The sequence below is a fragment of the Vipera ursinii genome, assembly GCF_947247035.1.
Source record: "Vipera ursinii genome assembly, chromosome: Z".
NCBI lineage: Eukaryota > Metazoa > Chordata > Lepidosauria > Squamata > Viperidae > Vipera > Vipera ursinii.
Window position 1 is genome coordinate 95,135,010 of NC_139517.1, and position 18,967 is coordinate 95,153,976.

Here is an 18,967-nt window from a genome sequence, read left to right on the forward strand (position 1 = left end):
CCCAACCACCAAGAATGATACCAGACCCAAACCCATAATAACATCACATGACATCACCACCACACAACCATTCAAAAAGCAAATCCGAACCCACAACGATAATGACACACAACCACAAAACAGAAACCTAACTACAGCTGCAACATCAGCCACTTTAAACCCCTCCAAACCACACAATAAGCAAACAGACACCCACTATAAAATCATGGCACCACCACAAACACAGAGCCGAACAAAAGCAGCACAACTCACCAGTTCAGGTCTAAGGCTGGCAGCTGAGACCAGCCCATCCACTCAAAACACATCCCCACCCAATCAGAACACAGCCCCCATTCAACACACACTCCCACCCAATCAGAACACAGCTAACCCCCCACACAATCAGAGCACACCTCCACCCACAGAACACACCCCCTCTGGCAGTTTAAAAAAGAGGAACAAACAGCCACTACCACACACTTCTCCCAGAAGAACGAAGCTGAAGCCACCAGCCTGAGGATGACGGATGAGATTTCGTCGAAACGTTGCTCTTATACCTTCAATTCTACGTGGGAAAAAACCCCAAATGACCAAAGATACAAACACCCGCGAAAACCTCAGAAAACATATATATATTTGTTTTCGTAGATTCTCGCGGGTGTCTGTATGTGTAGATCTAGAGTCTCGGGTTTCTTCCCGCGTTCCTTTCATCTTCAGAAAGTTATGGCGACGTTTCGACGAAATCCCATCCGTCATCATCAGGCCAGAGTATTCCTCCTGATACTCTGGCCTGATGATGACGGATGGGATTTCGTCGAAACGTCACCATAACTTTCTGAAGATGAAAGGAACGCGGGAAGAAACCCGAGACTCTAGATCTATATATATATATATATATATATATATATATATATATATATATATATATATATATATATATATATATATATATATATATATAGTTAACAAGCATTTAACATATATGTATATGTATATGTATATTTATATGTATATTTATTTATTTATTTATTTATTTGTTTGTTTGTTTTTATAAACTGCCCTTCTCCCGAGGGACTCGGGGCGGTGTACAGAGTAAGGAAGGTATACAGATTGAACAATAGTGAAAAAACAATAGTAAAAACAAACTGGGACCCCAATTAGAGCTATCAGGCCAGGCCGGACTGCTGGAACAGGTAAGTTTTTAAGTCACGCCGGAAGGTGCGGAGGTCGGGGGCCATCCAGATTTCGGTTGGCAAGCAGTTCCAGAGGGCTGGCGCACCCACTGAGAATGCCCTCCCCCTGGGGGCCACCAGCCGACATTCCTTGAGTGGTGGCACCCTGAGGAGGCCCTCTCTGTGGGAGCGCACAGGACGGTGGGGTGTTGACATTGGCAGAAGGTGCTCCCATAGGTAGTCCGGACCCATGCCATGTAGGGCTTTGTATGTCATTGTTAGCATCTTGAATTTCACTCGGAAGGCAACCGGAAGCCAGTGCAGCTCACGGAGGAGAGGTGTGATATGGGAGTATCGGGAGGCCCCCAAAAGTGTCCGTGTCGCTGCACTTTGCACCAGTTGAAGCTTCTGAGTGGATCTCAAGGGCAGCCCCATGTAGAGAGTGTTACAGTAGTCTAGGCGAGAGGTCACAAGGGCATGTATATGTATATGTATATGTATATGTATATGTATATGTATATGTATATGTATATGTATATGTATATGTATATGTATATGTATATGTATTGGTAAGATAATAATGATAGTAATAGTAATAATAATAGATACATGGAAACTGCCTATACTCAGACGCTACCATAATAGCTCTTAGGTTCTTGGTTAGGACTTGAACTGTTAAGTTTTTACCAGTCCCAGACTGTGAAGTGAATTGAAGATTTAAAATAATAACAATGGTGATGAAGGTAATGATGATGACGATGATGGGACAACAACCCTACCATGAGTGTACAATATATAACTGTTGATAAAAATCATGTAGGATTCCTTAAATGTCATTTGCCTTTGTGCAAATGCTGTCAGAAATACAATGCATAGTTTAACAAAAAGTACAATTCAGATATGACTCCTATTGATCCAGCATTTTTAGTTCTAGTATTTTTTTCCCAAGGTAAAGGGCTGTTTATAGAACATTGGAAAATATAATGTTACTAATAACCATTTGAAGTAAATGCCAAAATTGTTAGAAGTAATATGAGAACAAGATCTATTTCTGTTAGTAGAAAGATCCCTGATTTGTTCATATTGTTTTGTGCCTGATGCACAGCTATTTGATATTGCCCTGTCAAACAGGAAGATATCAGGTTTAAATTTCTTAAATATCCAGCTAAAAGCAACGAATGGTCTGAGCACATTAAAATTCCATTTTCCCTTTACAAGTGTTTGCTTCAGATGACCCCCACTGATCTTAAATATATTTCTGTATCTGTAACTGAATAGAGGTTTTTCTGTACATCATGTTCTAATGATACTCTGGCCTTTCTCCAACAAGGCACTGAATAAAGCTATTTTTAAAATTCACAAAATGAGAACAGCTGCAGCAATCAGATTTGATAAAAACAGGGAACTTTCCTCCTCCTCTTCTTCCTCCTCCTCCCCCTCCCCAATTTCATCCAAGTTCAAATTATTTCATAGAATAGCTTTACAGGAAAGGACTTACAAAAGGGATATCCTTACAAAACAAATAATATTTAAAATGCAGCTTAAAATGATACAGGCATTTTAGATGCAAGTTTAAAAAAATTGCATTTCCAGTTTTTAGAATAGCTATTAAAGGAAAGACATTTTTCCCCAAAGATTTTCCTATAATAATCTCCTAGAAGTAGAAAATAAGATCCTTTGTTTCCCAATGTTAACATTTCTGGGACTGGTTTTATTCTTAATGTTATTTGCATTTGAAAGAAATATGGTTGAAAATTGAAGTACTTTTTCTTATATTTTCTTCAGCATTAATCAGGAACTGTGCTGTTTTAAGGGCAGAGGGAAGTCACTTAACTCACTAATGACAGCACTTGTTCTAAAGATTTTTTCTGTATGTCTTGATTTTTTCTCAAAATCACATGAAATTGATAAGTTGTGTTTCAGTTAATATAAATAAAGAGATGCTTAGATTCCACCTGTGACCTCTTTAACAGTGTTCTTGAGATTCCTTCCAGCTGCTTGGGGTGCATGTTTGAAAAACAGAAGTGGAGTTTTAAATGTGCATGTCTTAGGGACTTAAAAGAAACCCCACAGATTAATTTCCTATAATTTATTCATTACATGTGATGTAAGAAGAGCCCCAACAACTAAGGCTAAGTCCTGCCGTGTTCTGCTTTCAAGGAACTCAACTAGTTGCCTTTGGAAAGTCCATAAGCAAAGAAAGGAATGGCTTTCTCTCAATGCTATTCTGCAGCAGCTAATTTTTCAGGATGTCCTTACTTCTAGATGGGAGATTCCCACCTGGAAAAATTCATTTTTTGAAAGTCATTTTGGTTGATTGCATCCTTTTGTGACAACATATTTGATCAATAGCTTAAGTGTTGTATGTAGACATTAATTGGGCATCTCATATATTTTACTTGAAATACCTTGAAGGATTCACAACTGTGACCCAATTCTCAGCTGCTTAATAGACAAGGAGCAAACCTTTCTTTGTTATTGTTGGTGTAGCCAGTGGCAGAGGAGGTATCCATTAAGTACTCAGTAAAAAAAATCTTCTCTGTATTGTTAATAAACTAGGTACTTTTCCCACAAAAGGATTTGCACCTACAAATTTCTAGAAGCATTTTTTTTTTGCGGGGGAGGAAATCTGAATTAGGACTAATTAAAATAAAAGAATAATCCCTTAAGAAACCACAATCTCACTTGAATCCAGGAGTTTATAAGATTTTTTTTGTACATCCTTTTTAAAAATGTATGTTAGAACTGTCCTTTGGAAGGATGTTTGAAGCAAACATTTAGTTTAAATTTATACCACATAAATATAGGAATCAGTTCTTGAATATTTGCTAGATATACATTTTCCAAATCTTCCAGATCTTTCTATAATTAGCATACACATGATGAGTGTAGTCTTTATTTGTATGAGCTGATTCTCTATGGACTTGGATACCATTGCAAAGGTCTATTATATATACTTTATTATATTATATCATAGATTATAATTGCGCTATAGTATAAGACTTCTAATAATTTTGTAATTGAAAAATACAGTATTTGCCATAGACTCCAGGGTCAAAGATTAATAATAACCTGTTCACCAAACCTAATGAATTTATATTAATAACTCTAGTTAAATCATTAAGATAATTTACTATGAAGAACGATTACTTCTTTAATAAATATTGATCCCATTTGTATTCTCTGCATTATATATTTCTTATACCTTCCTTCTTAAAATGCTTATAAAAACATAGTAAATATTTTTATAATTCATATTATGAGTACAAATCTATTTTTGAGTTATTTACTTCAGATAAACTTGCCCGGGTTAAATTACAATTATATTACAGAAAAAGAATCAGTATGCCATATTATCTTAGATTCACAACCAGTGCTGTTACACCTCTACCATATCTTATTTGCCATTTGCCCATGAGCTGTCTCTCATCTTTGTTGTTGTTAGTTGCGAAGTTGTGTCCGACCCATCGCGACCCTATGGACAATGTTCCTCCAGGCCTTCCTGTCCTGTCTCTCATCTATCCCTATTTAATTTAAAGAAGAAACTGAAATTGTGCTCTATACCAGTTTCTATCAGCCCCAAACTGGTCTTGTGTCTAGAAATCTACAGGTTTCCCAAATCCAGTCTATTTACTTAATATTTAGTATTTAATAATAATAATAATAATAATAATAATAATAATAATAATAATAATAATAATAATAATAATAATAAAACTTGAAATACAGCTGACTAAGCACATTGCTACCAACTGGCAATGCAACATCAGTTGACCATTTATTTTTATACACAAGCATGATATGTATATATTTGTTTCCGATAGTGGTAGTTCACATTACAGCATACAAGACCGTGACATTAAACATATCTTTGGCACCCAAAGCAGCTAAAACAATTCCTGTCTCTGTATATTGTACAGTTCTGTCTTCCTGCAGATTGCAAAATTGTGTTACTAAAGTGGTGGTGGTGATGTAAAATAAATAAATAAAACATTCCAAACAGACTTTAGTGATTAGGACATATTGCATATCCCTCATCCCAAAGTATTTCCAAGGATTCTATGTAAGCCAGATCTTAAATTCCCTATTCTATAATTTGTAACTGAAACTCAAACTTTCCCCAGAGTAATGATTACCAAGTTTTAATTACATTTAGGAGTCATGTATCCTCATCACTCCAAAGACAAACTGCCAAGAAGGAGAGATTTACTGCCAACCAATGATATTTTTTATGTAAATCTACTTGACTAAGTGCAATAACCCTAAATTCTAATAGAGACTTTCAATCTCTTGCCAGGTCTGCAATACTTATATACGGCTAAGATGAATTGAGTATTTACAAAACAGCTCCATTATAGAAGAACAATCCTCCATGTGTAAATCACTATTTCTAATCATAGTACTACTAGGTTCCTTTTCACCCCTGCCCTTGTTTATTTTCTTTGATTTATATTCATAGAAAAAATGGTTAAATGTAGTATTCTGTTCAATGGTGCATTGGTCCAATAATGCTTTTCAATGTAGACTTCTAAAATGTTCTTGAGTTTCTTAAATATTTTATCACCATCCTGAGCAGACAATAAGAATTGAGCACTGCAAAGACAAACAAAGGGTTATGTAGATTTCACTTTGTCTTTTTAATTGCTTAAACAGCTTGAGCAGGAGAAATGAAAGAAAAAAATATTGTGGTGACTTTATTCTTCTCTCCACCCAGCTGTAGATACATTTTAAAATAAGGGCAAAGGGTCAGGTGCCCCTTTACATGCTATTTGCAAGTGGCTGACATCAGCAATCACTATGTGAGCAGCTTTGTTTATCCATAACACTAATCTGAAGAGATGTGTGAAGTACTTTGGCTTGTGGAAGAGGGCAGAAAAGCATGGTGCTATGCAAACATTCCCACATGGTCCCTAATAGGTCATTCACACAGAAAACAAGGGAAAGTTTTTATGTCATGGACAAACTTCAGTGTAGAGCCAACAGACTGTCAAGAATCTGATGACATAGAAAATCATAATGGGGGATGAGTATAAAAGTGTCTGGACTGAATCATTGTTATCACACTTTACCAATGATGTTATTTGAACAACAAATATAGATGGAAGGAAGGAAGGAAGGAAGGAAGGAAGGAAGGAAGGAAGGAAGGAAGGAAGGAAGGAAGGAAGGAAGGAAGGAAGGAAATGAGTCTTAATATCTGGTAAAAAGTGGTCAGGGCAGTTCTAAGAAGACGTTTCCTTTTTGGTCATTTCAATTTATTCCACATTAATCAGATTTAGTTTAATATTTTATATGCAGGGTTCTGCCAGCTATTTATTTATGCCATTTATTTCCCACATTTCCTTTATGAAACCTATTTATCAGAAGCAGAGAATGGACATAAATGTGGTCAAAGATGTCAACAATAAATCTACGAAGAAGATTTGAAGATAGCTTTAGATTGCTAAAAAAAAACATTGATCTGCCGGTTGAAATTCAGATACTAAACCAACCACTGTAAGTTAAGAGCTGCGGGGGCAGGGGCTATTTTTCAAAAGCACAAAATTATCTGATAGCCATATATTTCATTTGAACTTTAGAAGGAACATGGGCTAGAGTGTGTTGTAATAATAAAATAATGTCAGTGAAGCCAGTTACATTAGGAAAATGGTCTGTGGATAGTCACGAAGTAGAGGCACACAAGCCCAATTTTCATTACTGGATAGAGTCTGGCTACAAAATATCTCTACTGTAATGATTTTAAAGAGATGTCTGATAAGGGCAGCAACATATCATTGTAATTCATTAGGATAAGGAATTGTCAGCGTATTCAATGATACACTGTATGGGATGAGTTCTTATTGCAATGAGGCTAAAGAATTTCTTCTTAAATGAAAACATCTCTGATCCTTTACTCTGCAAATGAGGAGCTACTTGGAGCTACTTTCCGAACAGAAGAAGAAAGGATTGGCCACTCCCATGGCCCATCATTTAGCCATTTCCTGCCGAAGCCAAAAGCACAACAAAGCACTTGAAAGCACTTGAAAACTGGGTGAGAATTGCCTTCTTGTTTTCCTAATTGTCTACTTTCCCTGCCAAAAGCTTCTCGAATTTGCTTCCCCCTGCAAGGAGAGAGGGAAGGGATTTCTTTTCCCCACCCTCCTTAAGAGTGGCCTTTGTCTACATTGGGAGAGAAAATAAAAAGCCTTGCATTAAATTGAAACCCAGACTGCAACTAAAGAACTTACACTTCAGAATATAACAAAATTGGAAGATATTACTATTGAGACAGAGGAATATAAGAATCAACTATCCAAAAAACTAACAACTTTAAAAGTACAAGGAACTATCACTATGGCAAATAACATTAAGGACCAACAACATACTATGGGAAAACGTAATGTGCAAGATAGTGATGCTAACATAGAGGATGTGGAAGATCAACAAAGACAGTTTCCTGAAAGCCTGGATAGCCAAGCATTAATTACAAAATTGGATAAGTATTTAAAGCAGATGAACCCAGACGGAAGAGGAATCCAGACCGAACTGAAGATAAAGTTTTTAGAGCAAATACAGACACTAGAACTAACAGGGCAATAACATAATGATTACATATGGTTTGGTTTTTGTGGATCACTGATGGCTAGATGGCCTCCTTCGATTCAAATAATATGTATTGGAGCGAAGGGAGACCTATCTGGCAATTCAAAGGCCTTGGTCTGGAAACCTGATTGGCAAAAAAGAAAGAAAGAAAACAGCCAGAGTTAGATTTAAAAAATGAGTTTATCCTTTTAGTAATCAGTGACCTATCAGGATCTAAAATAGAAAATGTTTATGAGATAGAATTAGAATGTGTTTGTGTATCTATTAGGCTTATTTTAGACATTATAATTTGTGCACTGACATAATGGAAATTTGGTTTATAGATCCCAAGTTTGATGTTAAAAGATGTTGATTATTCTATCTAAGAATTAAGAATTAGTTAAAATTTAAAACAGAATCTGGTTGTGTATAAATAGTTGTAGATTAATAAACATAGGCTGTGGTCCTGTCAGTAATGTGTGATGTATTAGGATGTGAAACAGACAATGTTTATTAGGTAGAATACAGCTACTCAGCCACTGTGTACATGTTAGATGCTATAGTTTTTGCTGTAATAAAATAAGGGAAATTTGGGTTCTCAATATTATTTGGAATGTTAAAGGCTAAATTTAATAATATAATTAAAATTAGAATTAGGTAAACTTTAATAACAGGATATAGATATATCTCAATGAAATTGAATTGACAAATTTTTCAACTGACCATGCTTTTTCTAGAAATTTATTTAGTTTAAACTGGTTGTATGAAATGTTAAGGGAAATTGAGGAGGATGTTTTGATAATATAACCTGAATTATATACTGAAAACTCTGTTACTGACTCTCTGATTACCCAGTCATCATGATGCTTTTTAAATATGTAGATTTTAACTGAAAAACCAATAAAACTTGTTTTTTTAAAAAAAAAAGTGAGAAAGGTTTCCAGAAAAATCCTCTTATGACCATACCTTGAACTATCTGGAATAGTAGGACAGTGGAGTCCTTGGTGCTCTCTCAGCTTGGTTGTTTGCTTGCAAATGTTTCATTACCCAACTAGATAATACTGGTAGGAATCAGAAACATATTCCCAGGAAAAATACAAAGAAATGAAGAATCTGAATCTATTTAGAGACATATTTAGAGAATATGTCCCATAGGAAATAAGTACTTGAGCCAGAAAGAGCTTTTTAGATAATGACAGAACTTTGAACTGTCCCTGGCCTAGAATAATAACTGTAATTTGGAATTTACCTATAGCCTACTGCAATGCAGCAACCACAGAATGTGTATTGCTTTGCTAAACTGGGAACCAGCCATCAGCTAGTAGGCAACTGCATTTTAGACCAATTATAGTTTCAAAAGCAGTCCCTAGTAGAATATAGCAGTTATCCATCTATTCATTGATGAGATTAGAAGAATATCAATGCATTTCATTTCAGAAACAGCATCATCTGGGGCACCACAAAAGTTGAGCAAAAAGTTATAGCAGGAGTAGCAAGTGTAGAAGGACCCCTGTATTTCAGACACACAACTTTAGGAAGAGTGCTGCCCTAAAGAGGGCTAGTATATTAGATCCAGATGGCTTCAACTTGTAGTCATTGCTGAGATTTAATCTGTGAAATGAAGATTTTTTTTGTTTATTTTAAAAAGTATATTGGGATTTCCATTTCTCATATCAGATTTTTCTATACTAAACCATAAAGCTGACTATAGATGGGTAACAAGTATTTGTTTTTTTTAATAGTTTGAAGAATATTTTCTAAGAAAACTTGTATTAACAACCATTGTATGAAACATGAATTTTAAGTAAAAAATAGTTATGAACATGAAATAAAATGTTTTTGTTCCTTATCCATCTGTTCTTGGCAACAAGTTTAAGCAAAAGTAGAGTAACAAAAAAGTCTGTGTGTGTGTGTGTGTGTGTGTGTATGTTTTAAGTTACTACTTTTTAAGATTTGGTGATCATATATCTGAGTTTATGCATCAATTTAATCACACAGCCTGAATTGATGTCATTCTAATATGTGATTGGTTAGTCTGTATTTTAATAAATCATGCCAAAACAGTTTTTTCAAAAATAAGTTTTACTAAATTTGGTATATTTATTTCTGGTCTTTATATATAAGCTTTCAGTCTAATGCTTCAATTTTTTACGAGGTTACATAAGAGTAAGTTGAGGCTGAAAGTTTGTTTTCCAAGCTTGTAGGTTGATTTTTGAACTTTTCATTACCGGACTAGGTAGCATCTTCAGAGGCGTTTAAGGGATGTCAGTGTCAATGTGTTTCTGTGCATAAGGGCTTCTTATGATCAGTAGGTCTTGTAATGGGTCAGGTGATGGTTTGTCAAGTAAGGGTCTTGTAATGGGTCAGGTGTGAGTCATCAGTGGGAGTCTTGTGATGGGTCTTGTGTTGGGGAGGTTATATCAGGTGAGGGTCATTGAGAGGTGAAGTGCTGATTGGGGGGCTTCTGAGGGATGGTTGAGGGTTGGCGCTGTCTCTGGTTAGCTGTGTGGTTGATTTGGATTCTGAGAGGTTTGTAGGCTGGTTGTAGGTTGATGTGTCTATTGATGAAATTGCTTGTGGAATGCCAGGTTTTGATGAACTCATGAATGTGGCGGGTGGTAGTGTGGCCGATGATTTTTTTTGTTGCTCCAATTGAACTGGTGATGTTTGGTGTGAGTGTGGGTAGAGATTAAGGATTTGGGATCGTGGCATTTGACTGCCAGCCAGTATTCATGGATCCTGTTTTTTACTTATTGTGATATTTTTCCCACATAGAATTGGTTGCAATTGTCACAATTGGTTTGGTATATTACATTGTTTCTTTCATCCTTCTTATCTTGTCTTTGGTTCTGGATAATTCCTGGCAGAGTGTAGTTGTGGGTTTGTGGACTATTGCTATTCCTAGAGGTTGGAGAATTCTGGCTGTCATTTCAGGCACACCTTTTGTATATGGTAGAATTAGTTTTTGTGTGGTGGTTGGCCATCAGGTATGTTGTAGTTTGGCTGCTGTGTGTTGGAATACTAAGTTTTTTGGATAGCCATTATAGAGAAAGACATCAAGCAGCCGTTTCTCTTCCACTTTTCTTAGTGGTGCTGCACTGTGTCCTGGCCCTTCTGAAGAGGGACTGGACCCAGTTTCTTTTGTGTGTGTGTGGGGGGGGGTGATTTCTTGCAAAGCTGAGGATTTGGTCATGTATGTGGGTTTGTGGTAGATGTGGGTTTCCAGTTCTTCGTTGTCTAGTCTCCTTATGTAGATGTTGAGGAATGGGAGTCTGTTGTCTGTTTCCTCTTTGCATGTGAAGAGTAAGTCTTGCTTAACTCAGTGTAATTTATTCCTGAGTAGTTAAAAATAAAATTTTAAAACTTTGTTAAAGCCATTTTTCTAAAGAAACTGAAGTCCATGGGATGTAATCCTTAATAAATATAATTGGGTATGCAGTTTACCAGTGAGACTTCCTTTTAAATAAATATGAATAGGATGGGATTTAACTATGATTTCAGTAGAATAGGATTTAACTATAATGGCATCTTCCAGTTTTTTGGATAGGCACTTCAGGTTGCCTTGTTAATCCAAATATACTAAGGTCTTTTCAATTAATGGATGAACAGCAAGTGATATATCCCCCTCCCCTGACATAATGTATTTAACTTAGAACACAACTCTTATTTCATTCCCATTACATTTATACAGATAATTATTTTAAATCCATCTATTAACCATATCTGTAATGGCTTGATTTTGATTTGAGATTCTAGTTAATAAATGGATATTAAATCTCTGTTTTAGTCATGACATAGTAGGAAATTGAAAGAACAATAGTTCAGAGTTAAGATAATGCAATTGGAAGTTACACAGGGAATATGCTTATTCTTGGCTTTATATTAAAAATGCTTTTACTTGCAGCTCAGGTGACTTTCTAAATCTTAATGCTTTCACCTTTTTTTGTAGTCTGACCACATGTTTTGCTTATTGTGGTCTCTGATTATATTTGTGGAAAGGTATCAATGCAAGGATTGTAGTATTTTTTCCCTTTCAATTATGACCCAAGAAAACAGCTTTGTTGAAATCAGCTTTACTGCTACTTTAGTTGTCACCAAGGCTGTTCTTTCAATGACATGCAAGACCAAATTCTCCTCATTCCAATATATTCTTCAAAAATGGTAATATTTTGGCCAGAACTGTTGATTGGTTTCTAATTTATTTGTATATGTTTTTATTGAGAAGAGCAGGAGAATAAGGCAAAAGCATGCTGTTCACATTAGCATTCATGCTTCCTCCACAGTTTTCAGTAGAGCTGTGCATTTTGTTTTCAGCCCTAAGTGATCAGTTGGTAGAAGTGGTTGGCCTGGAAGGAGCCATGGAAATGGGACAAATATATACTGGTTTGAAAAGTGCAGGAAGAAGCCTTTCTCAGTGTTCTTCTGTTGTCATTAGGTAAGAACCAACTTTTCCCATGGGAAAAAAAATATTTGCCTTTATCAACCAAGGAACCAGGACAGGCTTAACCCAGCTTTACCAACTATAAGTAATACATTTCTAGAACTCAGTATCATACTTAATAGCTTGGATGTTTTTAAATGAGATTTTAAGAAAATCATGGAAGATACTCTCAATGGTTAATTCAGAAGTAATGGAAGCAATTGTGGAATTATGTCAAAACACTTCAGGTTGGACAAAGTGGAAAACACCATACTGGGATAGACCTTTGATCAGATGCAACTTGCCTTGCTTATGTTCTTTTGTCAAATCAGTTGTCTGGCACTCTATTCACAAAATATGACAAAAATATGACAAAATATGACAAGACCATTGAATTTTTGATATGTAACTTTTCTGTGTTAGCATGTTGATCAGCATGTGTTAGTTATCTTCACATGATAGTTTGGTTTTGATAGGTCATTATGTTGTATTCAACCTATTACTGAATAATCCTTTTGTAGTAAGCTCAGAACTAAGGATATATAACTTACAAGGCAGAAAAAGCTAATGGGAAAAGAAATACAAGATAGGTATAAATGTCTAAAAAAGAAAAAAAGGATTAAAAAGTTCCAGTGAGTAAAACAAAATGGAGAACATTATAAGTATAGTTACACAAAAAGATTAGTGAAAATACAAAAATAAAAAGTTGCATAAATCACAAAATAAAAATGATAGAAGTATTCATAGTCTGTTTAGCTGGTATCAGAAAACTTAAATCTGAATGGTATTAAATTAACAGAAATGAAAAGAAAAGCAAACAGCACAACTTCCAATATGTTCACAATAAAATTAAGAGAAAATGAGGTAAAGTAACTGCTCTAAAGATGACAAAAAAGTAATAGATAACAAAAAAAAGCAAAATCATTTTAATTGCCACAATATAATTTGTTATATCTCAGAGTACATTTTCTGATTTGGTAGTTTCTTTACTATCAAGTAGATTATTGGGTTGCTGTGACATGATATGCCTAGATTTCAATAAATTTGAACATTTAAGATTTGGTAGTTAAATAAGGTACATATGGCATTCTAAAGATCCACAGCAAGAATCTTGGAGAATGGCATCAAGATGGGTACCAAAAGAGTCAGTGCTTGGTTTTGTACTCTTCCAAGATTTTCCTCAATAATTGGATTAAATGAATGATTGGATTTTATTTGCACAGACAAGACTGGTTATGATAGTTAATACTAATACTAAAAATTCAAAAAGATTTCAGTAAGCTGGGGCAATAGCTGAAATTAATAGAATGAAATATAATAGAATCAAATACAAAATGATTCATTTAATAATATGCATTTAATGCATACAAATATGATGTGAGCTAGCTAGCTTAATTCTAATACATGTGAAAAAGATCTTGTTAATCACAAGCTGAATGTGAATAAGTAGCATAATAAAGTAGGCTAAAAAGATAACTCAGTGTTAGAATGAATCAAGAAAACTAGTGTTTCCAAATCACAAGAAATATTAATTCCATTACATTCTGCTTTGGTCAGATCTCATCATGTATATTGTATCCCATTCTACACATCTCTACAAATATGTCACTATATTTCAATCAGTTCATTAAAGGAGAAGAAGAGTGAAAATTACAGGGAGAGATTAGGGAATTTTTAGCCTGAAAAGAAAAGGATTGAAAGATGATATGGACCACTGTTCAAGTACCTGAAAAGATGCATGGAAGAAAGGCATATTATTGTGTTGTTGTTGTTGTTATTGTTATTGTTATTGTTATTGTTATTGTTATTGTTATTATTATTATTATTATTATTATTATTATTATTATCATCATCATCATCATCATCATCATCATCATCATTATATTGTTGACTGCATTACTTTGTAAAAGTTATTTTAGAAAGACATTTAAGTTATAGAGAGACAAGTTCCAGGGCAATTTTAGGAGTATTAGCATAATGGTAAGAGCAATTCAATAGTGGAATTAATTTGCATGGGAAGTAGTAAGCTGTTTTTATTAGTTGTATTCTAACAGGAGTTCTGATATAATTTTTAGGGATGTTTTAATCTGGATTCCTGCACTGAGCAGTGGATTGAATTTAATGTCCTAAATAGGTCTTTCCAAATCTATGATTCTTTAATTCTGTGAATGATTTGACAAATATGTTGGCTCACATATCTTTTGGAAACATGCCTGTTGGAGACCTGTTGAAACAAATTGCTAATTTACCATATGGCAAAGTTAACTAAGAGTAACTTGAGCCAAAATTGTTAAATCAATCATGCTTGTATTTGATGCTTTAAAAAATAACGAATTATGGATTTATTGTGGATTGGGAAATATACAGTTACACACTATATGTTTAGAAAGGTGTATATACCTTATTTTTCAACTATGATTGACATTAAACTGTACTATTTTCCATGTGAGATGCGATATTTAAAACATGTCCTTGATTTATTTTCCCTGCATTCCTATATTTTTTTGCATTAGGACTAGCAAATCTCTGCCTATGGAGATTGATGGGGAGCTATGGATGCAAACACCTTGTACAGTAAGTTTGTTTTGATCAGTATGTGCAATAAGCTGATCAAATTAATGAAATTAGTGTTTATTCTATGATCCTGAAATCTTGCACATTTCAGTAAGAATTATTTATGTACCATAATATACAATTGCATTCCTTACTTCCTTTTGTATGATTTAGAACATAAAGCTTTCTGTTGCACTTTGATAAAAGAATGCTCAATAAATATTTTTGGCCATTCAACCTTTCTGATTTTATGCAAACAATTCAGGTTTCTGAAAGACTATGTCAGGCTTTGATTAAATAATCAAGGAAATGTAATCTTGATGCAGAGATGATGAGAGATATCTCTATTCTAATGTTCTCTCTAGAGAAGAAAAAGGAAATCAGATGAAATCCATTACAGCCAATTCACATATTACACCCAAGTTTCTCACCAAGTGTTCACACAAAAAGGAACTGAATGCAATCACAGATGGATGCATTTTTATGTTGATAATTTCAAATTGATGTTCCACCTTTATTTTAAAAAGAACACTCAAGAAAGAACAAGATGGTTAAAATAATAAAATGTCAAACCGTTTTTTTTTAAAAAAGGATGATAAGCTCAAAATAATTGGAAATACCATAAAGAAAAAGGACAGCAAATAGTAAAATTTCAGACAAACAAGAAAGTGAATTTAGTATGAAAACATCAACAACCAGGCAAAGGAAAACTCTCCTAATGAAAGTATGACTTTCTGAACAGGAAGATCCACAGTCTTAGTGTGAAAGTCTTTTTCCTATAATAGCCAATAATTTCTCTGATTGTAAAATGTGAAGAAGAACCTGAAATAAATGAATGAACAGCATTTACAGGATCAAGCAATCAGTTAGATACATGTGTCTAACATGCTTTTTTAATTATTATACTATAGATTTTAAATATACTTCCTATGGCATCTTTCAACCAATTAATATAAAAGTGGAAAAGAATTCCCTAAGAAATCATAAATTATACTGTAATTAAATGAAATTTTAGGTAGAATATCAATAAATCCTACAAAAAAAGAGAGAGATAAAGGCAGTGTTAGCTAATTCAGTGTGTCCAATTGTGAGAGGACAAGCAGCCTCAAAACAGTCAGCATCTAGGCTGCTGGTGCTCTGTCCCTTAAGACCTTTCCCTAGCCAACACAGAAATTGATGCCTATAAAAGCAGAGTAGAGAAACAGTTGTGGATGGTGTTAGTATTTTGTGTTGGTTTGGAAAACTAAAACTGCCTGAATCAGCCTAAAAGAAATAGAAAAGTTACTGTTCTCCATAAGTAAGGCTCACAATGAGAAGTAGTGGAGGAACAGGAGTTTTAGTAGAATTGGGAAACAATGGTGTTGTGTACTGGGTTCGTTGCTTCAGAGAAGAGACGAGGCAAGCAAGTTCAGCCAGGAAACTTCTTTATTTGCTTGCAGGAACTGAACTGGAAAACAGGGCTGTGAATGCAGCTATTTATATCCTGGCTGCCAATAGGTTTAAAGCAACCTATTGCCGCCCTAGAGGCAGCCAATGGCAGCACTGGAGACAGGTTGTCTGAGGAGCTGGGAGCCCTTAACCAGCTCCCTGCTTAAGCAACCTTCCAGCATTCAAACCCCACAAGGTACACTCAGTAAAACAAGGCCCAATACATTACTCCCCTCCCCCCTAGAATGTACACACAGTAGCAGCAACAGAAATAAGTACAGCAATTACAGAGTTTACAAAAGTACAAAATAGCAGTATGCAGAAGTACAGCATTGTTCCAAATGTATTCACTAATACAGAAACTTTCCTGAGCAGGCAGCAATTTCAGTAAACACACACAACATTACAGCACAATTATTTTAGGACAAAATCCTGCAAATAAGCTGGAGGTTTACGAACTCTCATAGATCGCCTGGGGGGATCCTGGCAACTCCTGGTCTACCAGCTTCCCTGCCGGGCTGGGTAGACCAGGATTATTGAGTCCATGAGAGTCTGGCTGACTCAAATTCCTCTGGCTGGCCATTCCAGGTCAGCCCACCCCAGAGTCCATTGTTTGAGCAGAGTTAGAACAGTGGCTGTATTGTTCAGGTTGACTTTTCCCATCAGGGGACCCATGTTGCACTCCCAGGCTTTGCTTCTCTATGACCACCTCCCCATTGCTCTGACTGCTAGGGTCCTCAGACCATGTGAATTGTTCTGCTTGGCTGCCAGTTTGAGGTTCTAGAATTGGACCTGGGATGAGGTCCTCACTTTGTGGGCATTCTGGGAACCACTTCCGCAGCTGATCAGTATGGAAGTGAACGACTTGCCCGCCATCTAAAGTCACTTCGTATGACAGAGGGCCCAAGATTTTAGCAATTTTGCCTGGCACCCACAAGTTCCCATGCCCATAGTTCTGGGCCCACACTCCATCAACCACTTGCAACCCCCTCGGAGGCCTTGGGCGAGAGGCATCTGCTGCCACCCAGTCTGGGTGCAGCCTGTACAGTTTTGTGATTAGTCACCTTCCCCGGTGAAGCTCTGCTGGGCTCTTGCCTGTGGCTGTGCAAGGTGTAGTATGCTGGCAAAGCAAAAAATCAGCCAGTCTGTGGTGCCAATCCCCAGTCACTATGCGCTTCAGTGACTCCTTTATAGTGCGCACCTTCTGTTTGGCTTGCCCATTACTGGAAGGGTGAAATGGAGCTGATGTAGCGTGCCTAATGAGGTTAGTCTTCAAGAAGGCTTGAAATTCTGCTGCTGTGAACTGGGCCCTGTTATCGGATACTGTGACGTCCGGCAGCCCATGTGTTGCAAAAAGTTTCCTAAGCACCTGGATGGTCCTAGCAGTAGTCATATTCGTGATTGGAATAACTTCCAGCCATTTAGAGTGGCTGTCGACCACTATAAAATATAGCTGTCCCTGAAAGGGCCCAGCGAAGTCAATATGAATCCTTGACCAAGGAGTATGTGTCTCCTCCCATCTATGGACAGGAGCATGTGGCATTTCAGGCCTGGACTGCTGACACGTGTAATACCCATGTACTTGAGCTTCGATAGCCTTATCTAACCCAGGCCATCATAAGTAACTTCATGCCAATGCCTTCATCCGGACAATGCCCAGATGTCCCTTATGAAGTGATTGCAGTACCCTGTCTCTCAATGAAGTGGGGACAATGACCCTGCTCCCCCATAGAATACAACCCTTGTGAGCTGAAAGCTCATGTCTACATGTGAAGTAGCTCTGGAACCCGGGTCCAGGACTGTTTTCAAGCTACCCTGTGTGAATCCAGGATAGCACTCTGCTTAAAACCTTGTCTGCAGCAGTTTCTGCAGCCACATCCCCAGCATGGAGGGAGAACTCAGGAAAATCCTGAATAGACAAAATGCAAGCCACTGAAGCCGGATCTGGCTCAATCTGAGGCAATGGCAACTGGCTGAGTCCATCTGCATGGCCCATGTCTTTGCCGGGTTTGTGAATCAGCCTGAAGCTGTAGGCCGATAAGAAGATGGACCATCTTAACATCCTAGGAGACAAGATGTGTGGTGTCTGTCTGTCAGTAGTGAATAACCCCAATAGCAGTTTATGGTCTGTGAAGACCGTGAAATCCCTGCCATACTTGTGGAATTTTTTTTACCCCAGCTACGATGGCCAATGCCTCTTTATCAATTTGTGCGTAATTCTGCAGAGGATAATGTTCTCGAGTAATAAGCAATTGGGACTTGAGTCCCATCGCTCTCCAAATGGCTTAAAACAGCCCCCACCCCATATGGGGATGTGTCACATGCAAGGCACACTGGCAAAGACTCTTTAAAGTGGGTAATCACTGAACTGGAGGACAGTAGGGCTTTCAATGGACCTTGCTCCATTTCCAAGCAATGTTTTTATCCAAGAGCCGGTGTAACGGCTCTGCCACTGCGACCTTGTTAGGAAGGAAGACATGGTAAAAATTTAGGAGGCCTAGGAATGCCTGAATCTCTCCTTTTGTCTTAGGGCTATGTGCCAGCTGAATGGCTTTCAGCTTGGAGTCAGCAGGATGGATGCCATCAGCATAGATAGGGAAACCCAAGAACTCAGTTGAAGGGACTCCTATACTACACTTGTTTTTCTTAAGTTTAAGGCCCGCTTCGTGGAGCCATTGAAGGACAGCTTTGAGCCTCCTTGCAAGCACTTCAGTGGACTCATCGGTGATGAGCACATCATCAAAGTAGGGGCAGAACCCAGGAATGCCCTTGATCATATGCTCCATAATGCTTTGAAAAATGCCAGGGGCTACACTAACCCCAAATTGGAGGTGTTTTACTTTAAATGCTCCTCTGT

At 36.7% G+C, this 18,967-nt stretch overlaps 1 protein-coding gene across 1 annotated transcript in view; it reads left to right on the forward strand.

Annotated features, from left to right (window-relative positions):
* Positions 1–18,967, forward strand: part of DGKB (diacylglycerol kinase beta) — a gene marked incomplete at both ends in the record, with an annotated part of 339,119 nt that overhangs the window by 308,997 nt on the left and 11,155 nt on the right. Inside the window, 2 exon segments of the mRNA XM_083379029.1 lie at positions 12,024–12,144; positions 14,643–14,703. Coding sequence (XP_083235155.1) covers positions 12,024–12,144; positions 14,643–14,703 — 182 coding nt within the window.